General features: G+C 42.2%; 2 protein-coding genes and 1 long non-coding RNA gene across 6 annotated transcripts in view; 1 reads left to right on the top strand and 2 right to left on the bottom strand.

Annotated features, from left to right (window-relative positions):
- Window positions 1-320: 320 nt before the first annotated feature.
- LOC124871694 (collagen alpha-3(IX) chain-like) lies at window positions 321-20,000 on the bottom strand. Of its 2 annotated transcripts, XM_047371162.1 has the most exons (14): window positions 19,896-19,988; window positions 17,570-17,668; window positions 14,108-14,220; window positions 13,875-13,916; window positions 13,748-13,774; window positions 13,588-13,659; window positions 11,447-11,512; window positions 10,530-10,688; window positions 10,415-10,450; window positions 10,250-10,330; window positions 5,793-5,889; window positions 4,881-4,990; window positions 3,943-4,062; window positions 321-618 (listed from the first exon to the last, which is right to left on the bottom strand). In XM_047371162.1, the coding sequence occupies exons 2-14, from the start codon at window positions 17,643-17,645 to the stop codon at window positions 589-591; spliced, it is 1,029 nt and encodes a 342-aa protein (XP_047227118.1). In that variant the 5' UTR covers window positions 17,646-17,668; window positions 19,896-19,988; the 3' UTR covers window positions 321-588. The 2 variants fall into 2 exon arrangements, with proteins under 2 accessions (XP_047227118.1, XP_047227119.1); XM_047371163.1 differs by lacking the exon at window positions 17,570-17,668 and having other exon boundaries at window positions 19,896-20,000.
- On the top strand, window positions 2,245-3,582 carry LOC124871695. The gene is made up of 2 exons (XR_007039090.1): window positions 2,245-3,420; window positions 3,503-3,582. It is a non-coding gene; the product is annotated as an uncharacterized LOC124871695 (long non-coding RNA).
- A 3,375-nt stretch (window positions 20,001-23,375) lies between the features above and the next one.
- The window catches only part of rif1 (replication timing regulatory factor 1), a 48,706-nt gene continuing 47,373 nt past the window's right edge, over window positions 23,376-24,708 (bottom strand). For all 3 annotated transcript variants that reach the window (XM_047370783.1, XM_047370785.1, XM_047370784.1), the window contains exon 36: window positions 23,376-24,157. In XM_047370783.1, the coding sequence (XP_047226739.1) occupies window positions 23,883-24,157 (275 nt within the window). In that variant the 3' untranslated portion in view covers window positions 23,376-23,882. The remainder of the gene's footprint in view (window positions 24,158-24,708) is intronic.

Genomic DNA, 24,708 nt, shown 5'->3' with positions numbered 1-24,708 from the left:
CGCAAACACGCAACGGAATAATAAGAAGAAGAAGAATTCGAGCGATTACTGTAGGCCCTAGCAGTTTTCCTGCTCGGGCCTAATAAACTATACCAAGTAATAAGAAAACAACCATAAAACAACTTAATGAGGGAGGAGAACAACAAAACACCAGGAGGCAGTAGAAGGAGCAAAACAAACTAATGAACTTAATAGAAACATGTAGACAAAATAAACCATCACAAGAAACCATAAAACAAAGTCCAAAATGTCACTCCGTGACAGTTCAAGTTCATGCACCATAGATTAGACAAAGAAACACAAATGTTCTCCTATAAAACACGTTTTTTGAGATTTTTATTGATGTCTTTGTATGAGCCGAATGTTTACAGCAGTGTTTTACATTAATGCTGCAAACTATTTACATAAGGAAAATATTAATTTTGAAAATTTACTAAAAAAACATGTTATTTTAAAATAAAATGCTAGGCATTCAGAAATTCTCAATCTGGATTTGTTGAAATTTCTAAAACCAATAAAATATAGCATGAGAAGGTGAAGGAATTGATCTGATGATCCATCATTCAGCTTGGAGATTATTACCCAGAGTTAAATGTCAGTGTGTAGTCTGCGGCCCTCCTAGTCCAAACACAGAAAGAGAACAGATGATTATGAGGAATACGAGCAGCGTGATATATTGAACACACTGCAGTATGGTCATAGTGAACAGTAAACTGAACATATGGTGTCTAAAAACAATCGTGCTGCAAAAAGAAAGTTCTATAATATAATATCAGTATAAAATTACTGTAATTAATAAGCAAACATAATTTAATGGAACCAAATTGTATTGAGGATTAGGACATGAAAACAATGTTTTCTTTAAAGTGTGAGTCAAACTTATTCAGAATTTTGTAAAGAATCCCACCACAAACACAAAATAACAACAAATGAATCCTGAAGTCATTTTTACTAGGTTCAGTTCTGTTTAAATAGGTTAAATTTAATCCTCCGCTCTGGTAGAACTGATTGTTGATCTCATCCATGTATTCTATACTTTAAGTGAACTTTATGTTCATGTTCATTTTGGCTCCATTCAATTCTTGTAATCAACTCTCTGTCATTAACTAAAGGTAATATCTGTTACAGAATGATGTTGGTTCTAATGCAGTGCCTCCTGAAGGGTCGAAGGTCACTGGCATTCAATGGGCCTTGACGCTTATGTGCAGAAATTTCTCTAGATTCTCTGAATCTTTCAATGATATTATGGACTGTAGACGATGAAATCCCAAAATTCCTTGCAGTTGTACATTGAGAAACATTGTTCCTAAACTGTTGGACTATTTGCTCACAATGTGGTGAACCCCGCACCATTCTTGCTTATCGACTGAGCCTATAGGGGATGCTACTTTTATACCCAATCATGACACTCATCTGTTTCCAGTGAACCTGTTCACCAGTGGAATGATCCAAAGTGATGTTTTTTGAGCATTCCCCAACTTTCCCAGTCTTTTGTTGGCCCTGTCCCAGCTTATTTTGAACGTGTTGCAAGAATAAGATTCAAAATGAGTGATGTTTTGCAAAAAAGCAATAAAGTCTATCAGGTTGAACATTAAATATCTTGTCTGTAGTGTATTTAATTGCATATAGGTTGAACAAGATTTGCAAATCATTCTATTCAGTTTTATTTATCTTTTATATGTCCCAACTTTATTGGAATTGGGTTAGTAGGTGGATGTTCCATGTCTCTGTGCTTGTGTCTAGAGTTGTATAATTTTGAAGGTGTGGAGGTGTTTTAGGATGCCACCTAAATATAAGGTGATACATCCCAAAGGAATATCTGTTTGATTCACAGTATTCATTACATATTTCATACTACTGATAAAATAATATACTACAATGTGGAGAAAGAAAGTACACTCTCTATGAACTCTAAAGCTTTATATATCAGGTCAAAAAAATATTTGCTCTTAAACAGGTTTGAAAACAGGTTTGACAAAGACTAATTTGTGCCCCTATGGTTTCCGAAGGATTTAAGAGGGAGAGTCCTAGCCATGTGCTGCCAATTAAAAGCACCGATCTCCATCAGTGTGATCACCTCGGTAAAAGCTGGCCTCCAGCATACCGGTGCGTGTTAAAACAATGCCAGGCAGAAAAGACATCAGCAATGAAACTGTTGCGGCCTATCAACCCTGGAAAGGTTAAAGGGCCGTTTGCAAACAATTTGAAGTCAATCTTTCTACACTCAGCTGCAAATCTTCCCAGGAGTCCACATCTCAGCAAATCCATACTAAGGTCAGGCTGTTGAGCAAAATGGCAAAAAAAGAAGATCGTGGAAATCCATCTCAGACTCTGGATGCTCCAGTTAGCATATTAAATGTTAAAGTTCATGACAGCAAAATTAAAAAAGGGTGAATAAACATGGTTTGTTTGGAAAGGTTTCCAGAATAAAGGCCATCATCTTTCAAAAGAATATGCCAGAATATGACTTAGGTTTGCCATGTTGCAAACCTAAGTTTGCAACATGGCAAACCTGCAACAACGTCTTTTAGGTTGATGATACCAAAGTAGATTATGTTATTGCATGTTACAGTCCATCTGCACAAAGGCCTCATACTGAATGTAAAGCACAGTGGTGGAGGTATAATGATTTGGACTTGTTCTGCAGCCATATGACCTAGACACCTTGCAGTCATTGGGTCAACCTTGAATTTATCTGTATATTAAAGTCTTCTATAGTCATATGTGTAGCTACCCTAAAGCTGAAGCTTGTCCCATGTTATCATTAACAAGACAATCATCCCAAACACACAGCAGCAAACCTACAACATATAAAAAAAATATCAAGGTTAGCAATCAAAGTCCAGATCCTGTCATACCCAAAGAGGTTGTGTGCAGGTGGTTGTGTTTGTGCTGTTTTTGTCTCTCCCTACAGGGTGTGATTGGCAGGTGCAGCTCCTCAGGTGTTACCCGTTGAGCCCAATCAAGAGGGCTTCTTAAGGACCAGGAACCGGGAGGCATCCGACTGTTATCTCTGCCACCTGACTGGTGTCTGTAGTTCTCCTATCATTCATGATCCTACTGTTACCCGAGTCTCTGTTCCTGCCTTTTACAGATTTAATTCCTCTGGTGACTATGTCTCTGATTCCATGCCCTTCTTCTTCGTGTTTTGCTCAGATGAGCTTCTTGGATCCGGCCGTGAGTCCCCCTTCCTTTACTGTCTCCAGCCTCACGACTAAGAAATCAGCTGCAGGAAACACAGAACTATTGCTCACCTACCTGTCCACCCTTCAACACCGCTCACTTTGCTTAAGCGCAGCCACTCAAAAGATCACACAAAGAGAGATTCAGTACTGAGAACCTCCATGCCACTCCTCCTGCCAAACTCAGCCTCTGAGGGAGAACTTACCTACTCCAACAAGCCTTTGCCCACCATCTACAGTAAGCTAACCTCACTCCTGTCCTGCACAACCTACATCACCTTCATCCAAACAAACAATAACATCTCTCCCCTCCTCCTCAGTGGCTTCCCAGACCCCTCCAGCAGATCCAGTCAGTGTTCTGTTTCAACCCTGCTGTGCTTCAATAAACCTGTGAAACTACTGCTCTGCCTCCGTGATTGCTGCCCATACTCAGTCGTTTAAACAACATTATGACAGATTCCTGCTTGGCTGAAGTGCTAAGGTAAGATCTAAAGAGAGCTGTGAAGACAAATGTGTGCAAACCTCAATGATCTGACGAAATTGCAAAGAGTGGAGCCAGAGAGAAAGATAAAGTCCGACAAAAGGAAGGTCACTACTGCTAAAAGTAGCTCTTCAAGCTCTTTAATCACACCTAAAGTTGCATTTCTAAGGTTTTAGATCCCAAGACCAAATCATATTATGTCCTGATAAATAAAACCTAAAGAGGATTTTTTTTTCTCTAAGACTGTATTCCTATCCATTCTATGCTTTCTGTGGTTACCAGGACGTTCATCCACTGGGAATCTGTGTAGATGTAGAGAGCTCTTCTGTCCGTCCGAAGCACCATCACATTCTCTCCCCGCATTCGCCTCATCTCTTTCTCTCCATCTGCGACAAAGACCTGCAGAGAGACGAATGGGAGAATTATTCAATTCAATTCCGTTTATTTATATAGCGCCAATTCACAACACGTCTCAAGGCACTTCACAAAAGTCAGGTACACACATTCCAATTAATCCTAACCATTGAACAGTGCAGTCAGATTCAGTTATTTATTCAAATTGGATGAAAACGTTTTCTGTCTAAGGAAACCCAGCAGATTGCATCCAGTCAGTGACTTGCAGCATTCCCTCCTCCTGGATGAGCATGTAGAGACAGTGGACAGTCACTGGCGTTGACGTTGCAGCAATCCCTCATACTGAGCATGCATGTAGCGACAGTGGAGAGGAAAAACTCCCTTTTAAAAGGAAGAAACCTCCAGCGGAACCAGGCTCAGTGTGAGCGGCCATCTGCCACGGCCGACTGGGGGTTTGAGAGAACAGAGCAGAGACACAAAGAGAACAAAGAAGCACTGATCCAGAAGTCCTTTCTATGGGAAGGAAAAGTAAATGTTAGTGGATGTAGCTCCTTTAGTCGTTTCACCTAGAAAGAAAGAACAGATAAACTCTGAGCCAGTTTTCAAGGATAGAGTCTGAAAGAGAGCACATATATTTAGTCACAGTAGAAGCTCAGTCAGTTGCTACATCTAGGAGAGAGAAAGGGTTGAACAGATTCTCAAACACATAACGTCTGAATGTCAATATACATACAGTATCTTAGGGTGTAAATTACAGTGGCCCTCTGCTGGCTGTCTATAGCCTTCCATACTTGTTAGAACACTTGTTAGAACTTGGCGCAGACAGCTGTTGTCTTACATCAATGACTGTGCGAGGGACTCACCATTAGGACGTTGTCCAGGGGTCTCTGTGAACTTTGAACTTGTGGGCAGCCACAGGGGGCTGAAGGTCCTATGCTGCCTAAGTCTCCCTGCAGGCCTGGTAGGATGTACACTGGAACAACACATGCCACTATTACTTAGACAGGTCTGAAATTGGTTAATTGCTATGAAATGAATTAAGAGAGTGGAAACAATATCTTTTGACAGTCGAGGAGGAATGTCCAAAATACTGCAAACATGTTTTATTCTGAAATATGGGCACATTCTGTTTGGAAACTTTCTAAACATCAGCATTGACCATTTTCAAGTGGTCATATTGTTGCATAATCTGTCTATTCAGGCATTGGCTGTGGCTGCTTATAGTACTTTAGTCAATGAAAATAAATCCAACCAAATCGCCAGTTAGCTCTACACGTTTAAGAACATAAAACATAAATACATTCAGTTAATTTCAAAATTTGAAAATGATTAATTGCTCACAAATATATATATATATATATATATATATATATATATATATATATAAATATATATATATATGTAAGTATATATATATATAGTCAGTCAGTCATTTTCTACCGCTTATTCCATAGTGGGTCGCGGGGGAGCTAGTGCCTATCTCCAACAGTCTATGGGCGGGAGGCAGGGTACATCCTGGACAGGTCGCCAGTCCATCGCAGGGCAGCACACAAACAACCATGCACACACTCATTCATACACCTAAGGGCAATTTAGAGAGACCAATTAACCTAACAGGCATGTCTTTGGACTATAAATCTATATATATATATATATATATATATATATGTGTGTGTGTGTGTGTGTGTGTGTACACATTACTTTATGTACACCATTTTATCATTTCCTGTGTGTGTGTGAGTGTGTATAAGACTCGTCAGTAAATCCATACACACCTTGTCCAGGTAGTCCAGGAGCTCCAGGCAAACCAGGCAGTCCTACCACACCGGGATGTCCCAGTTCCCCAATTGGTCCAATAGAACCTTTTAGCCCCTGCAAAAATGTGCATACTAATAAACATTTGGCTGATGTTTGCAGAAAATCAGCAGTTATATAATTACATGGCTAAAGGTTCCTTTCCTATTTCAATGACCAGACAGACACTGACTAAATGATTTTACTGTCTATAATCACATGAGTTACTTAGATGGACCGTAGAGCTGAGATTTTACCCCTGACTCAGAAGCAGCATCAGCCAGCGTTGGGTCAAGACAGTCAGTTCATTCTGTTTTAAATCTCTTCTTCCTGGGCTTTGACACATTGTGTTGATTTTAATCAACTGCGGTTAATTATATGCTGTTTTATTCTTTTTTTGGGGGGGATTTCTGTTCTTATTTATGTTCTATCTCCCTATTTAATTAGCATTTTCAGCCTTTTCTCTGCTGTTATGTCATATGCCTAAGTGTTCTATACTCATACTCGTCGTCTTCCGATTATCCGGGACCGGGTCGTGGGGGCAGCAGCAGTCTCAGCAGAGACACCCAGACGTCCCTCTCCCCAGCCACCTCAACTGGCTCCTCTCGATGTGGAGGAGCAGCGGCTCTACTCAGAGCCCCTCCCGGATGGCCGAGCTCCTCACCCTATCTCGGCATGCTTGGCCTCACGTTAGCAGCCGCAGGAGTCCCACAAGCCAACCACAGCAGATAGGACTCTTTCTTCAGCTTGACAGCGTCCATTACTGCCGTTGTCCACCACCGGGTTCCGGGATTGCCGCCGCGACAGGCACCACAGAATTTACGGCCGCAGCTACGGGCAGCAGCATCGACAATAGATGCGGAGAACATGGTCAACAAAGTCAATCGTTGACCTCCTGCCTAGGGTGTCCTGGTGCCAAGTGCACAGATGAACACCCTTATGCTTCAACATGGTGTTCATTATGGACAATCCGTGACTAGCACAGAAGTCAAATAACAAAGCACCACTCGGATTCAGATCGGGAAGGCCATTCCTCCCGATCACGCCTCTCCAGGTGTCACTGTCGTTTCCCACATGGGTGTTGAAGTCCCCCAGTAGAATAATGGAGTCCCCGGGAGGGGCACTATCCAGCACCCCTGACAGGGATGCCAAGAAGGCTGGGTACTCCGCACTACCGCTCGGCCCATGGGCCGAAATGACAGTCAGAGACCTGTCCCCAACCCGAAGGCGCACTGATGTGACCCTCTCATCCACTGGGGTAAACCCCAACAAGAGACGGCTGTGCTGAGGGGCAACAAGCAAACCCACTCGAGGAGATGGGTTCCAGAGCACATGCTGTGCATGGAGACAAACCTGACTATTTCTAGTTGATATCTCTCGACCTCCCGCATTCTATAAATGTGTTCTATAAGTGTTCAATTAATAAAGCTAAATTCGATAGACACGAACAAATATTTGGAACTGATATTAACAGGGGTGAAAAGTAGTTGCCGGTACTTAGGGGCTGAGCTAGTGTGTATGTGTGCGGGGGGTGGGGGGGTGCTTTAAACAGTGAGTTCAATAGCGAAGCAAAAATGCTGGGCTTTGTCCCGCCCATCGGACGCTCAGCGTCTCTGGGTGTCTATGGGACAGCGGGCCAGCCGAGGCCGGCCCGGACGCTCAGCTTCTGCATGTATCAGAATACAGCACTGACCAAATGTTTGGACACACCTTCTCATTCAAAGAGATTTCTTTATTTTCATGACTATGAATATTGTAGCTTCACACTGAAGGCATCAAAACTATGAATTAACAAATGTGGAATTATATACTGAACAAAAAAGTGTGAAACAACTGAAGATATGTCTTATATTCTAGGTTCTTCAAAGTAGGCACCTTTTGCTTTGATTACTGCTCCGCACACTCTTGGCATTCTGTTGATGAGCTTCAAGAGGTAGTCATCTGAAATGGTTTTCCAACAGTCTTGAAGGAGTTCCCAGAGATGCTTAGCACTTGTTGGCCCTCTTGCCTTAACTCTGCGGTCCAGCTCACCCCGAACCATCGCGATTAGGTTCAGGTCCGGTGACTGTGGAGGCCAGGTCATCTGGCGCAGCACTCCATCACTCTCCTTCTTGGTCAAATAGCCCTTACACAGCCTGGAGGTGTGTTTGGGATCATTCTCCTGTTGGAAAATAAATGACGGTCCTACTAAACCGGATGGAATAGCATGCCGCTGCAAGATGCTGTGGTAGTCATGCTGGTTCAGTATGCCTTCAATTTTGAATAAATCCCCAACAGTGTCACCAGCAAAGCACCCCCACACCATCACACCTCCTCCTCCATGCTTCACGGTGGGAACCAGGCATGTAGAGTCCATCCGTTCACCTCTTCTGCACCACACAAAGACACGGTGGTTAGAACCAAAGATCTCAAACTTGGACTCATCAGACCAAAGCACAGATTTCCACTGGTCTAATGTCCATCCCAAGTCTCTTCTACTTGTTGCCTGTCCTCAACAGTGGTTTCCTAGCAGCTATTTTACCATGAAGGTCTGATTAACACAGTCTCCTCTTAACAGTTGTTCTAGAGATGTGTCTGCTGCTAGAACTCTGTGTGGCATTCACCTGTTCTCTAATCTGAGCTGCTGTTAACCTGCGATTTCTGAGGCTGGTGACTCGGATGAACTTATCGTCCGCAGCAGAGGTGACTCTTGGTCTTCCTTTCCTGGGGCGGTCCTCATGTGAACCAGTTTCTTTGTAGCGCTTGATGGTTTTTGCATCTGCACTTGGGGACACTTTCAAAGTTTTCCCAATTGTTCAGACTGACTCACCTTCATTTCTTAAAGTAATGATGGCCACTCGTTTTTCTTTACTTAGCTGCTTTTTTCTTGCCATAATACAAATTCTAACAGTCTTTTCAGTAGGACTATCAGCTGTGTACTGTATCCACCTCCTGCACAACACAACTGATGGTCCCAACCCCATTTATAAGGCTTGAAATCCCACTTATTAAACCTGATAGGGCACACCTATGAAGTGAAAACCATTTCAGGTGACTACCTCTTGAAGCTCATCAACAGAATGCCAAGAGTGTGCGTAGCAGTAATCAAAGCAAAAGGTGGCTACTTTGAAGAACCTAGAATATAAGACATATTTTCAGTTGTTTCACACTTTTTTGTTCAGTATATAATTCCACATGTGTTAATTCATGGTTTTGATGCCTTCAGTGTGAAGCTACAGTATTCATAGTCATGAAAATAAAGACAACTCTTTGAATGAGAAGGTGTGTCCAAACCTTTGGTCTGTAATGTATTTAAAAACTTAAAAGATTTTCTGCATTAAAGCTCTCATTAGAGAAGTGCCAGTAGCATTGATACAAACTCAGACCATCAAAGGGCCCAGCTTTTTGGCTAGACATATTCAACGTTATCCTTTTTCTTGGTTTGACAGCATACAGAATCCATTTCTTTTAAATTCACATCCGGAATACAGATTTTCCTCTTCTCACTGAAAATCCCAAATGAATGGACTGACAGTAACCTCTAGGTTTGTCAGTGTGTGAGGGAGACCATGAGACAGCTCAATGTTACTCTGTTTCTCTCTTCCTTTTGTTGAAGCTCTGGACATCTCACAGAGCTGTGTTCAATCCATCATCTGAACATGGAAAGAGGATGGACCAACTGGACAAACCTACCAAGACATGGACGTCCACCTAAACTGACTGGCCGAGGCAGCAGAGCATCAATCAGAGAAGCAGCCAAGAGATCAATTGTTACTTTGGAGGAGCTGCAGATATCCCCAGCTCAGGAGCAGAATCTGATGACAGAACAATTATTAGCAGCTCACACTGAAAATCCAGCATTTATGGAAGAATGCAAAGAACAAGGTTTTTGTTGAGATGAAGCCATAAAAAGTCTAATTTTCAGATTGCCACACGCCATGTGGGGACACAGCAAGCATCATGGTGGGGATGTTTTTTTTCAGCACTGAGAAGAAGGCATGTCTGTGTTGAGGAAGATTGATGAAACTAAATACAAAGAGGAAAATCTGCAAACAACTTTGAGACTGAGGCTCTTCCTCCACAATGACAAAAACATACAGTTAGAGCTGGAATAGGGATTGCTTCGATCAAAATATATGAATGTCTTAAATCACCCATTCAAAGTTCAGATTTAAATCCAGTAGAGAGACCTTGATTCAGCAGTTTGGGACAAGAATTGAAAATGTATGTTCACATAATGCTATTGCCATTAGCACCTCAGAGATCAAAATATTTAACATGTTTTCCACATTTGCAGCTAACAGGTTTTTGTTGGATTCTGTCTAACCTTATCTGCAATAATATTTAGTATTATACATTAACATTTATATGAAAATGTCATTCATTTTATTATCTTACTTGCTGATGAAATAATGAGTACAGATATGTACAGACATGCAATACATTTGTGTAGACCTACCGTCTTTCCTCTGGCTCCTGGCTCTCCTCTGGGTCCCTGCTCCCCCATCACACCTCTATCACCCTTCTGACCCCGGTCTCCCTGAGGGAGAACAGAAACTCTGTCACACCCTCTCTACCACAAACAGTCTGATATTTATCAAGCACTCATCAGTCAGTGTTTTACCTTCTCTCCTGCCGTTGCAGGGATGCCACGCTCACCCTGTGGACACGCACATACAGGTCATTGCGGAAGGTTTTCATTTAGCACTGAGTAGAGGAAAAAGAGAATAGTTCCCAACCTTTTCTCCACTGAGGCCTCTGTGTCCTTTCAGACCCTTATCACCCTGATAGTGAGAGAGTAAGTACAGGAGATGAGTGAGGAGCATCTCAGTGATGGTTTGAATAAAATAGATGCAAAATGTGTTACTCACGCTGACTCCTGGATGTCCTTTAATGCCCTGTTACAACACAAGATAAACTCACTGAGGTCCACTCCATGGTCCAGTTAACTAAACTCAGTAACTAAACTAGAACTGTACGGGAGATGCCTGATAGGCACTCCCTGTCGCTTCTGCTCTGTAAGGCCTCATGGCTAAATGTTCTAATCTGCACACTAGAACATTAGCTGTGACAACGCCTCAAATTTTTACAGTGTTCTGAACAAATATAGCAATGTTTTCAATCTGTACACATGCAGAATGATAAATAGTAGAACTAAACCACAGTAAGAACCCATTAATTCACACATGGAAGAAAACATAGAACAGTGGTGAACCTTCCCAGGAGTATACAAAAATAGAATTGATGGGAGCATTCCAAGGTTAAATCCACTCCTGACCAGAAAGAATATACATATTGATGATCCTCAAAACTTTTGTGATAACATTCTGCGGACTGATGAGACAAAAGTAGAACCTTTTATAAATTCTGTGTTTCAGAAAAAGCATTTCAGAAAAAGAGTATCATTCTGAAAGTCCAACATGGTGGTGGTAGTGTGATGGTCTGGGTCTGCTTTACTGCTTCAGGACCTGGACGTCTTTTCACAGTTAATTTCACAATGAATTCTCCTCTTCAGCAGAAAATCCTGGAGTCCACAGCAGCAGTTGGGGACATGTAATGAAGTGGTTCTACATGTATATGTGGAAATATGTATTTTCTAAATTGATGGAATTGTATAAATTGGGAAAATGTAAGATGAATCCAAGGTTTGTTGTACCTTTATCATCCCAGGAGTTCCGATGTCTCCATACAAGCCTCTCCAGCCTCTCTCACCCTTCTCTCCCTGTGGGACACATGGACACGTGTCAGCACCAGTCTCCCAACAGTTTATATTTTAAACAGATAAAAATTGTGCCAAATCCTATGTTCACAGTGCTAACTATGACAGCAGGGATAGGAACCTTTTTTTTTTCCTCTTTTAAGTGTCCTGTCCAGCAGAGTAGCACTCAGAATTGTTGTCTGAGTGCCAAGAAAAAGCCCAAAAGATTTACTTTCACAAGTGGAGCATTACATCTAATGCTATAATGCTTTATTAGAAACAGCTTTGGGATTATTTTAATTGCTATGGACATGGAGATGGAAACGAAAAGGAAAAAAAGAAGCAAAAGAAAAAGAGCGAGAGGTTGGCCAAAAAGGAAAAAGTGGGAGAAGGAGAAATTAATATATGAGACAAAGAGGGATGAAGAGAACACATAACAACACCCCAGAAGATTGCCTCTACACCTGCAGAAACATATATAACAACAGCATTGTTACCAAAAAGTGCATGGTATTAATGAATGCAAGATGTATTCAGTGGTAACTGCAGCTCAACAAAGCAAGAACCCAGCCATGGACCCAGAGACCCAAGACCACAGGGCACATCACCCCCCCAAGCAGAGGCCCGACAGAGCCAGGAGGCCCTGGCAAGCAGCCACTTCAGAGTGAGCTGGCACACACCAAAGCAAACAGCCCCGGACACCGAGAACCACCAATACACCAACAGGCAGAGACACCAGCCACAGGCAGGGATTGTGGCTGGAAGAAAATAGGCCCCACATTTGATGTTGGGCCTAAGCTGATCCAGGAGAGGGAGCAGCCCAAGACCCAACCTGACACAAACAGGCGCATACAGTCACAATTACACATTCCCACCATCATGCGTATACATAAAAACACTCACACCCACACACCCAATGTAAAGAGACACAATAATGGATGTTGTACACTCACACCCCCCCTTACGTACTCTATACTCCCAGATCCAGGTACAGATAACCCAGAGGGGTAACCGGCCCCTGGACCCAGGAGGTGGTCAACTTCACTCTGGGGTGGAGACAGGCAGACCACCCCAGCACCAGCACAGACTACTGCCAAGACCTCCCGAACCTGAACGACCCCGGCCCAAACCCCAACACCATGCTCTGACCCCCATCCCCATTTGGAGAGGGGGCCACAAACAAAAGAGGGGTTTACCTGGTCCAAAAAAGCCCATCAACCAGAGCAGTCCCAGGACGAAACAGTCCCAACACCCCAATGAATTCTGATCTCAACCCCATGAGCCCCTCACCCACCATGAATTTCCCCACAGGGCCATCCCCAACCAGGACATAGATATCAAACACATGTTTCCGAACTCAAACGCCATGAATCACCTCCCCACGGGGCACACCCCCACAGATGAGCTCCGCCCCAAAAAGAAATGAACACACAGTGGCAAGGCAAGGGCCCTGCTCAGCGCCACCCCAGCCTCCGCCCACAGGCACAAGAGAGCAGACACCACCGAGCATTGTACTCACATGGACACCCAACGTTGCAAGCAGTCCCCAGGTGGCCCGCACCCAGGGCTGACAACATGTCCCCGCAAACACAAAAACACAGCCAATACAAATGCCGGTGACCACACATCCAAAAAGAGGACACATACCCCCCAACCCATATGCTACAATCCCTCCATGACACCCTCAAGGGATACAAACATCAAATGTGCAGATGGAGAACTTGTTGAAGACCCAACTACAGCTTAAGATGTGATGTTATTTAAGACTTGAACTAACCATGAAATCAGAGGCTTTTCATCTTTATTTGATGTCTTTTACTTTATCCCTAATTAGTTATCATACTTTACCTCCGCAGCTCCAGTGTGCTTTGCTAGAATGTACTGACTGAAAACTAATCTTTAGAAACACTTCCTTGATGTTCCGTGGTGTTAAGGCCATATTGGAACATAAATGGAGGCTCAGATGGGATCTTTGAGACAACTAAAAGAGTTAACTGACCGAACCAACTTTTTTGGTTGTTGGTTGTAGAACATAAACACTGAATCTGTCCTCGGGTTTCCTAGACCTTTAAATACTTGGGTTGCAAACTTTCTCTTACCTTTTGACCTGGCTTTCCCATTGGACCTTGTGGTCCCGGTTCTCCTTGTGGACCCATCACACCAGGCTTACCCTAAAACACACATAGCATTTAGGGGCAATAGTTTCTAAACCAGAACGTTCTATAAAAAAGGGGACAAAAAGCTGGTTTTGTTTGGTACCTTTGCTCCTCTCAGTCCTTGGCAGCCCTGTTAACATAAGACATCATAAAGAGCTCTGTGGTGTTTAAAAACAAATTTTCTGTGCTCATCAGTGAAGAGTATATAAAAAATCACAGATTTTTCTCACCTTTTCTCCTCTGGGTCCTGTGATGTGTTCTGTCATATCAACCTGAGGGCATAAGTATAATGGGCTCAACATCATTGGATGTTTTCTAGACATCGCAGCTCAATGATGTTAGATGCTGAAACTGCAGAACTTAAAGTATCTGAGCCTTTTTATCAATATGGACCAGATGACTTTTCATCTTGTTGGAAACAGCGAACTCTCATTCATCAGTGGGTGACCAAAAGGCTCCTTACCATCAGTTCTGCTTTGCGTTTGATTGGAGGAAACATCGGAGGAGGTAGAGGAGGTGGGATGAAGACTTTGCATTTCTGAGTCGGCCACTTAGTGCCTCTGCTTGTAGGAAATCCTGCATGTACAGAAACAGAGTAAACAAGTAAAATACTGTTAGGACATTACAGACATGTATTACATGGACAAAAATCTGTATTCCTTTTCTCCTCCAACAGATCTGGGATCAGCAGGAAACTCATGAAGTTTCGTAGATGAGATATAAAGTAGGAAATGGAGGTGTTTGGGAACTTTGCTCCACCAACTAACCAATGATGTTAGTTTGACATTATGTTCTGGGAACAGTGCGTTGTTCAGGGCCAGTTCAAGGCATGCATTAATGAGGGGCAGGCAGAAATGTGAAGGAGGCATCATCATACGTACACATTATGTGCATGTTTATTGTTGTTGTTGATTAGTGTTTTCTTTATGGGATTGGGGTAAACTGTGTAGTGCTGTGCAATTTGCCAGACTGCACTGGTTTCCCCCCAGTTGGGCTTCTTTAGAAGATGTTTGGCTGGAAAACATTAGCTTTGGGCTGGTTGTTAAAATTTGGGCTGCTTTTCACAACATTTTGAGGGTTTTTAGAAATTATTCATATCAAAATAGTTGCCATTGGTGGCAGAATAGTAAAAACCTACACATCTCAAAATTTTGTCGTTTTACTCATATCAATAGTTTATTTATTTTGAAAAAGAGAATCTATTGAACTTGACATAATCAATCAGTGATGGTCATTGGTTAATCAACTGTGATTGTGAAATTTATTGGTCAATTGTAAATGTCCAAAATGCTGTTAAAACGTCATCTGATATACACTGAGGTGCAGCCTTTACTTTGTTAAGCTTTGACTTGATGTTGAGAGACAGCTTCATGCTGAAGGAGGAAAATACAAAAGATATCCAGAAAGCTAAAACCGGACCAGCACCACATTCCAATTGGATCTGGTGCTGGTCAGAACATGCACAGACATTTCTGGAGGCAGGTGCCAAAGCCAAAAAAGGGGCATCAATTGCCATATTTATTATGCTTTCATACCCTCCATTTTCTTGGAAATATGTTGCAAAATTTGTAAATGAAATAAATCAATGTTCTGCTATGCATCATAATCAAAAGAGAGTCACTGAATTAGGTGAGAAGACAGTAAATATTATTTGTTGAAACATTACACTAATAATAACTAATAAACCATTACCAATATCAATATAACTCACCACACTTTCATGTAGCTCAACCTAAGACCTGCCTTTCATTTCCAATCACAAACTTACTTTAGGTAGTTAATGTTAACATTGGCTATTATTATGCTAATAAAATCAAACAGACAGCTAGGTAACATTTTCCTATTTATTTATCATTTTTTGTTTGCTGCTCTATATCATAGAGTATTATACAACATATATTGTCCTGTAATCACTAGCAAAATGATTCCTCAACTGTTGGAGTAGAAATGCTTGCATGAAAAGAGCTCCTTGATTAGAAGTGACTTTTAGCTACACAGTACAGAGTTTCACCAGCATGTTGTAATTATACAATACTGTATGTTTGTTTCTATTCTTAACACTTTATTGTGAGTTTATTGTCTTTGCTTCTTCAGACTTTACCATCTGAATAATTAAGCGAAATGTGTTAAATGGTCTAATTTGTCTGTTTGGTTGTATATCTCCCTCTCTGTCTCTTCATTAAACCTGACAAACATCAGACAACAGCTGGATTTTATGAGTACAAAACGTGTTGGCAATGCATTACACAGTCATGCATGGGTGCTGATTGGAAGAAAATGCAAGCGTTTTTCTGCAGGTGTGGTGCCAAATTGCCCCCCTCTCCAGCCCTTTCTCTAAAGAAACTTCGTGCCAGAAGCCACGTAATGTTTTCAGCAGCGCTGTGTTAAGCACATCGCGTACGCGGTCGTAAAAATTGAGCTTTGCGCGGACATGTCTGGCAGACGTCCGCTTTAAGTCCGCATATATGTCCGCAGAGTCAAATACAGGGGTTGGACAATGAAACTGAAACACCTGGTTTTAGACCACAATAATTTATTAGTATGGTGTAGGGCCTCCTTTTGCAGCCAATACAGCGTCAATTCATCTTGGGAATGACATATACAAGTCCTGCACAGTGGTCAGAGGGATTTTAAGCCATTCTTCTTGCAGGATAGTGGCCAGGTCACTACGTGATACTGGTGGAGGAAAACGTTTCCTGACTCGCTCCTCCAAAACACCCCAAATGGCTCAATAATATTTAGATCTGGTGACTGTACAGGCCATGGGAGATGTTCAACTTCACTTTCATGTTCATCAAACCAATCTTTCACCAGTCTTGCTGTGTGTATTGGTGCATTGTCATCCTGATACACGGCACCGCCTTCAGGATACAATGTTTGAACCATTGGATGCACATGGTCCTCAAGAATGGTTCGGTAGTCCTTGGCAGTGACGCGCCCATCTAGCACAAGTATTGGGCCAAGGGAATGCCATGATATGGCAGCCCAAACCATCATTGATCCACCTCCCATGCTTCACTCTGGGCATGCAACAGTCTGGGTGGTACGCTTCTTTGGGGCTTCTTCACACCGTAACTCTCCCGGATGTGGGGAAAACAGTAAAGGTGGACTCATCAGAGAACAATACATGTTTCACATTGTCCACAGCCCAAGATATGCGCTCCTTGCACCATTGAAACCGACGTTTGGCATTGGCATGAGTGACCAAAGCTTTGGTTATAGCAGCCCGGCCGTGTATATTGACCCTGTGGAGCTCCCGACGGACAGTTCTGGTGGAAACAGGAGAGTTGAGGTGCACATTTAATTCTGCCGTGATTTGGGCAGCCGTGGTTTTATGTTTTTTGGATACAATCCGGGTTAGCACCTGAACATCCCTTTCAGACAGCTTCCTTTTGCGTCCACAGTTAATCCTGTTGGATGTGGTTCGTCCTTCTTGGTGGTATGCTGACATTACCCTGGATACCGTGGCTCTTGATACATCACAAAGACTTGCTGTCTTGGTCAGAGATGCGCCAGCAAGACATGCACCAACAATTTGTCCTCTTTTGAACTCTGGTATGTCACCCATAATGTTGTGTGCATTTCAATATTTTGAGCAAAACTGTGCTCTTACCCTGCTAATTGAACCTTCACACTCTGCTCTTACTGGTGCAATGTGCAATCAATGAAGACTGGCTACCAGGCTGGTCCAATTTAGCCATGAAACCTCCCACACTAAAATGACAGGTGTTTCAGTTTCATTATACAACCCCTGTAAGTGCGCCTATGTTTTGCCCTTAAATGTAGGAGGAGGAGGGAGAGGCAAGGCAGGGGGGTTGTGCTTGGGTGATTGAGAACTTATTTGAGGGGGGCAGCCCTTTGTTTGAGGGGGCATTGCCCCCCCTTGCTCCCGCGTAAAGCCGGCCTTGGTGTTGTTTGCACTTACTGGATGTTAAAGAGGAAGCTGCAGGTGGGAGGCCAGAATGCAATGTAATCCATCCCAGAAGCAGCACCGTCAGCATCTCTTCTCTTCCTGAAACAGCCACTAAATGACCACAACTTCAAAATTAAAAACTCTTCTGAGATGTTCTGGGTTCTCTCTGTGACTCCTCGTATTAGTTTCATGTGTAGCAGTGTTTTCACCACTTTCACAGGTTAAGACTGTCTGGAACAAATTGTGTCATTTCAGGGTAAACTTTCAGTAAAGTCATTAAGGTATTATATAAATTGGTAAAACTGACTAATCTACAAACGTTTAGCCAGTAACCAGGTAATGAAAAAAGCATTCATTAGGATGTTACAGTGGAAGGAGGCTTTCTGCTGTTGACATGAAGGATGACTTTAAGGTACTTAGAGAAAGACCTGAGAAAACTCAGAAATGAAAAACAATGAAATTATACATAGAAAGAATAATGGCATACAGTGTGTTTGCATGGTCTCCAGGCAGAGCTTAATGCACCCTGGGTATTCTCTTGTTGTTGGAATACCCCAACAATTAAATTAAATGAACAATTTAATCATAACTGACATTTTCTTTATTGGTCCAGAATACTTTCACTCACGTGAAATGTATTTGCTCCTTTCGCTTCACACATGTAAACTTAAGCAACATCCCATTATAAATCTGTAAGGTATAATATGATGTTGGCCCACCTTTTGTTGCTGTAACAGCCTGGACACATGGTCTAAGATTGTCTTCATGGGAAGCACATGTTTGAGGTCAGACACTGATGTTGGAAGAGGGTCTGGTCTCAGTCTTCACTCTAATTCATCCCAAAGATGCACTATTGTATTGAGGTCAGGATCAAACTCACTTATCCATGTCTTTATGGACCTTGCTTTGTGCAGCTTTGTGCCCTGGTGACCACATGCTGGAACAGGAAAGTACCATCCCCAAACTGTTCCTACTAAGCTGGCAGCATAAACTAACAAATTCCCTGGTATGCTGCAGCAGTAATAATTATTTTCACTGGCTCTAAAAGGCTGATCCCACTCCTGAAAAACAGACCAACATCATATTTTTCCCCCCACCAAACTTTACACTTGACATGCAATCAGGCAACTGCAAGCCCAGACCTGTCCACTGGATAAGCAGACAGAGAGGCATGATTTGTCCAGAAAACACATCTCCACTGCTCAATAATCCAGTGGTGGTGTGCTTTATACCACTACATCCAATGCTTTGCATTGCACTTTGTGATGTATAAGGCGAGGATGCAGCTGCTTAGTCATAGAAACACATTCCATGGAGCTCTCTACTTAATGTTTTTGAGCGAATCTGAAGACTTACATCTATTGACCCTACTCTGTAAGTTTTACTTGGCTTCCACTTCATGGCTGAGTTGTTCCCAGTCACATCCCCCTTGTTGTAACACCACTGACTGTGGAATATTTAGTAGCAAGGTAGTTTCATAACGACTTATGGCACTAGTGGCAGAGACCTGAACTCAATGATTTGTACAGGGGAGCGAACACTGAAATATTAAAATGTGACAAAAAATGTAGGTAATTTTGTAGTGGGACAAATACTTTTTCAGAGCTCTCCAAGGAAACAAACTGACCTGAATTATATATTGAGCAGACAGGTGCTTGCAAGACCGATGTCACCACACAAATATGATGACAAATGTTTATCTCATAAATTTAACAGAAATAAAAACAAAATTCCATTATGTTAAGTTCTAAGATAACGTTGGTTGGTTGGACACTCTGTAACTCAGTTCTAGGTTTCATACATCTATGGTTCTTTACTCATCCTGTTTCGTTTGTTCCTCATCTGCATAGTATGTTGCAGTGGTATGGTTTGCACCACTTGCTAAGTGTTGAGATATTGATATAGGCATGAGACATGATTTAAGTGCGTGGAGCATTTTTCCATACAGCTGATCTCGTTTGGCTCTTTTCACACCTTGGTTGGTATCAGAAAGATTTGAAAGTTACACCACTCTGCCTGTAATAATTCAACTCATGCAGCCTGAAGCTTCATTCCTCTTACAAGCACAGCATTAGCTCTTATATATGACATTCGTGGCAAAAAGCCACGGTGTGCTGAAACATTAGAAAAGCCTCAACAGTCCAAAGAAGTTAAGACAATTTCACACAATTTAAATACTTTTCCTCTACTTCCATACCATCATTTAAAGATAAGACAAATCCTTGCATTGGATGATTAAACAGTGATTAACATGAGGACATCTATCCTGATTAACTCTTATTCTAACAGGATAAACTGAAGCTTTTATATGCACTCACCCCCGTATCATGTGTCTTACCTTGTCGTTGAATCCTCTGGAAACTCTCGTCCTGCAGAGCTGGAGCACAATCTGCTAAGCTTGCACGCCTGAATCTAGCTCATCTCAATAAAGTGTGGAGACCCAGTGCAGCCGCTGGCAGAGCTCAGCAAAAATAATCCGATAATTACTTAAACACTGAGCCAAAAAGGGGCTTGCTCATCAAACCTCAGAGCAGAAATCACTGGCATCTTGTGTTTGTGCAGTTATATGTCAGCCTGTCAGGTTGGACAGACTACTGCAGCTATAACTCTTAGTAGATTTACAAATCCATATGTTACAGAAGGATAGCAGGAAAAAAATGCAAATCCTGTCACTCCGAAGGTTGGAAACAAAGCATGTGGGCTTTCTGAGTCTTAAAACAGTAAATATGTCAGATGAACAACAATGTCCCATGTAACAGTGTGATTTCAATAAAAGCAAGAAGCAGAAGCAGTGAGCAAAAATCCCATTATTCAGTAACTCTCACAGCGTGCAGGAATTCGGAGCCTCTCTTCTTCAACATTTAAACCAGGTGGAGATCTGGACTTTGGTGAATTAGAATTCAGCCTCCTTTCACAACCAGTCACAGCTCCTGACTGAGCAGTTTTAGTCTTACATAGTAATTTCTCTGGTGTGCAGAAGAAATGAGAATATCTGACGGCTGCTTGGTGGCACAGACGTTACAGAGCCCTCAGTCAATCCACAAGGCCAATATTTAACAAAGTAAAAGTGACCTGCGATTGACTGGTGACCTGTCCAGGGTACACCCCGCCTCTCGCCCGTAGACTGCCGGAGATGAGCACCAGCTCCCCCATGACCCACTATGGAATAAGCGGTATAGAAGATGGATGAAAGAATGAATGATAAAGTGAAAATGTCCCCATCTCACTTATTTATTTTCATCTTTCAAATCGAGAATAACGCACGATCCAGTCTAAGGCAAACCTTTCAGACATTTCAAAAATATCAGTGACTAAAGTAACTATCCTTCTCAATAGGTGGAATGCTTTCCTTCACCATGAATCTGTTTGAGAAGGACCTTCAAGTTCTAAACAGGGTTTAGGTCAGGTAAGGGTTTTTATACAGGTCCTTCTCAAAATATTAGCATATTGTGATAAAGTTAATTATTTTCCATAATGTCATGATGAAAATTTAACATTCATATATTTTAGATTCATTGCACACTAACTGAAATATTTCAGGTCTTTTATTGTCTTAATACGGATGATTTTGGCATACAGCTCATGAAAACCCAAAATTCCTATCTCACAAAATTAGCATATCATTAAAAGGGTCTCTAAACGAGCTATGAACCTAATCATCTGAATCAACGAGTTAACTCTAAACACCTGCAAAAGATTCCTGAGGCCTTTAAAACTCCCAGCCTGGTTCATCACTCAAAACTCCAATCATGGGTAAGACTGCCGACCTGACTGCTGTCCAGAAGGCCACTATTGACACCCTCAAGCAAGAGGGTAAGACACAGAAAGACATTTCTGAACGAATAGGCTGTTCCCAGAGTGCTGTATCAAGGCACCTCAGTGGAAAGTCTGTGGGAAGGAAAAAGTGTGGCAGAAAACGCTGCACAACGAGAAGAGGTGACCGGACCCTGAGGAATATTGTGGAGAAGGGCCGATTCCAGACCTTGGGGGACCTGCGGAAACAGTGGACTGAGTCTGGAGTAGAAACATCCAGAGCCACCGTGCACAGGCGTGTGCAGGAAATGGGCTACAGGTGCCGCATTCCCCAGGTCAAGCCACTTTTGAACCAGAAACAGCAGCAGAAGCGCCTGACCTGGGCTACAGAGAAGCAGCACTGGACTGTTGCTCAGTGGTCCAAAGTACTTTTTTCGGATGAAAGCAAATTCTGCATGTCATTCGGAAATCAAGGTAGCCAGAGTCTGGAGGAAGACTGGGGAGAAGGAAATGCCAAAATGCCAGAAGTCCAGTGTCAAGTACCCACAGTCAGTGATGGTCTGGGGTGCCGTGTCAGCTGCTGGTGTTGGTCCACTGTGTTTTATCAAGGGCAGGGTCAATGCAGCTAGCTATCAGGAGATTTTGGAGCACTTCATGCTTCCATCTGCTGAAAAGCTTTATGGAGATGAAGATTTCATTTTTCAGCACGACCTGGCACCTGCTCACAGTGCCAAAACCACTGGTAAATGGTTTACTGACCATGGTATCACTGTGCTCAATTGGCCTGCCAACTCTCCTGACCTGAACCCCATAGAGAATCTGTGGGATATTGTGAAGAGAACGTTGAGAGACTCAAGACCCAACACTCTGGATGAGCTAAAGGCCGCTATCGGAGCATCCTGGGCCTCCATAAGACCTCAGCAGTGCCACAGGTTGATTGCCTCCATGCCACGCTGCATTGAAGCAGTCATTTCTGCCAAAGGATTCCCGACCAAGTATTGAGTGCATAACTGTATATGATTATTTGAAGGTTGACGTTTTTTGTATTAAAAACACTTTTCTTTTATTGGTCGGATGAAATATGCTAATTTTATGAGATAGGAATTTTGGGTTTTCATGATCTGTATGCCAAAATCATCCGTATTAAGACAATAAAAGACCTGAAATATTTCAGTTAGTGTGCAATGAATCTAAAATCTATGAATGTTAAATTTTCATCATGACATTATGGAAAGTAATTAACTTTATCACAATATGCTAATATTTTGAGAAGGACCTGTATTTAAGGTCTTCACTGGTCAGCCATGCGCTGGGGTACTTTGCTGCATGCGACGGTGCTGTCCTGGATAAAAATATTGGCATTCTTGAAAGATGAAATCTTTGTCCTGTGTCACTGCTTAAAGAAAGTGTCTTCAAAAACCCTGCTGTAGAGTTGAATTTGAGTCCTCCTTCAATAATACCAGCACACACCAGTACCCCATCTCCACCTTGCTGGCATCTGAGACTAAGTGGAGCCTATTACTAATCCAGTCATGGGCCCGTCCATCTGGTCCATCAAGTCATTCACGTTATCAGTCCTTGACACCTTTGGAAAAAAAAAAAAAAAATCTTCAGACATTTCTTGGCCGTCTTGATGTTTCAGCTCATGTGCCTTGTTTGCTGGTTAATGGGTTTCAGCCACACGTACCTTGGCCATGTCAAAGTACTGAACACCTGAGCACTCCAGCCAAGGTTCATTTCTGGAATATAATAGCACTGGAGAATGGGTTCCTGGTTGCCTTAGCTTAATTATTTTCATATCTTTAGCAGTTAATGTGCCAGTCATGTATTTGCAACAAGATGTTTGTTGATTCTGAGATCTGGCCCAAATGTCTTGTTAGTTCTTCCTCCCTCTGAAATACTTTACAATATTTGGACTCTTCAGTCAGTTTTTTCCCCAATGAGGACTCAAGTTCAAATTGCTTGGAGTTTCATTAAAATGACGATATGGTCAAAGTGCTTAATAATAACTGCACACAGTATAAACTGAAACATGTATTTCTTGAAACGACAAATGATGCAAAAAGTCTTTAAATTCATTTTAATTAGGAATTTAAAACCACAAATTAAGCCTACAGCACACACTGTGGGGTAAGGTCTGTTATAACAATAAAAAAGTGTTAAAACAAAAAGGTAAAAATAATGTAAAAGATGGTTGACGGAATATACAACACCACAGGTGAGTTGTAAGCAGCCTAAAAACAGCCCAATGGAGGGCAAAACACAATATTTACAGATGAGATGAAGGCGTGAACAGCATCCATCAGTTCTTCAGAACAAAATTCAAAAGTAGGATAAAGTTCAAGTTTTAATATACGAGACTGCATAAAGGTGTAAGGTTTTTTTATTTATTCTAGAATCTACCCAAGGTCTGAAGTTACCAGACAATAAACTATGAAAAACAATTAAGGATGTGAAAAAAGCCCAACTGATCTGATTTCAAATCCCTGATCCTCCATCTACAAAAGCCAGCTGATAAAACTTCAGATTCATTCTTCTATTGCAAATTCCTCAAGACATCAGACCTTCTGTCTCAGTGCATCTGTCGGCAGAGACGTGTCTGCAGCTCCACCACCACGCCCCTCATCATGCCTCCCAGCTGCTCATGCATCTCCGCTAGCTGCTGCGGAGAGCAGCCTCTGAGTTCTAGAGGCGTCATCCTGCAGGTCAGAGCCTCCACGGCTGCTGGCAACTCTGCAGCAGGGTGCAACTCTTCCTCGGGTCTCTGCTTTCCATCCTGCTGTTCTGGTGTCAGAGTCGCAGAGTTGTTCACATCTGCAGAAACCGGCTCGTCCACCAGCTCTGTGGCTGTTAACACATGAAAAACACAAAAATAAAAGGAAAACATTGTTAACAGGAATGTGAGCTGCAGTTAAAACACAAAAATCTTTTTTTTTTTTTCTGCCAGTACATCTAGACATCCTAACAGTTCGACAATGAATAAATCAAAATAAGACCTTTTTACTGTTTTATAAAGCAGACGGGTCATTTGAAGTGCAGCTTTGAGACTCAGAACTCTTATAACAAAATCGACGTTGAACTGGAACAATTACAACAGATTGGGTTTTTTTTTGGATGAGTTTAAGTCCCAGAACCAGGTAACTATAGTGCAAGTAAACCCTCACAAACTGAATAAAGTGATAGTTTTAGCTGCTTCCATTCACCATGCTCATATGTTTTACACAAAAACTGACCGGACTGCAATTATAAAGTACTGATATTACACAGCTGATCGGAGAAGGGGGGAGTGCCATCACCCTGTTCATATTAGAACCATGATGGTCAGAACCAAAGCAGAAACTGGACTGTCAGCCTGAATAGAGTCAGATATTACGTTTTTGTAATTACAGATCTTGTCA

The sequence above is a fragment of the Girardinichthys multiradiatus genome, chromosome 7 (genome assembly GCF_021462225.1).
Source record: "Girardinichthys multiradiatus isolate DD_20200921_A chromosome 7, DD_fGirMul_XY1, whole genome shotgun sequence".
Lineage (NCBI taxonomy): Eukaryota > Metazoa > Chordata > Actinopteri > Cyprinodontiformes > Goodeidae > Girardinichthys > Girardinichthys multiradiatus.
Note: the sequence above shows the minus strand (reverse complement) of the source record. Positions and strands in the feature narration are given on the sequence as shown.

Excerpts from the sequence above, each read along its gene's own strand:
- LOC124871694 (XM_047371162.1), bottom strand. The coding sequence starts at position 17,645 with ATGCTGACGGTGCTGCTTCTGGGATGGATTACATTGCATTCTGGCCTC. Across the intron at positions 13,660-13,747 it reads AAGGACTGAGAGGAGCAAAG|GGTAAGCCTGGTGTGATGGG; the intron begins GTACCAAACAAA and ends TGTGTGTTTTAG. Across the intron at positions 619-3,942 it reads CCCAGTGGATGAACGTCCTG|GAGGGCCGCAGACTACACAC; the intron begins GTAACCACAGAA and ends TGTTTGGACTAG.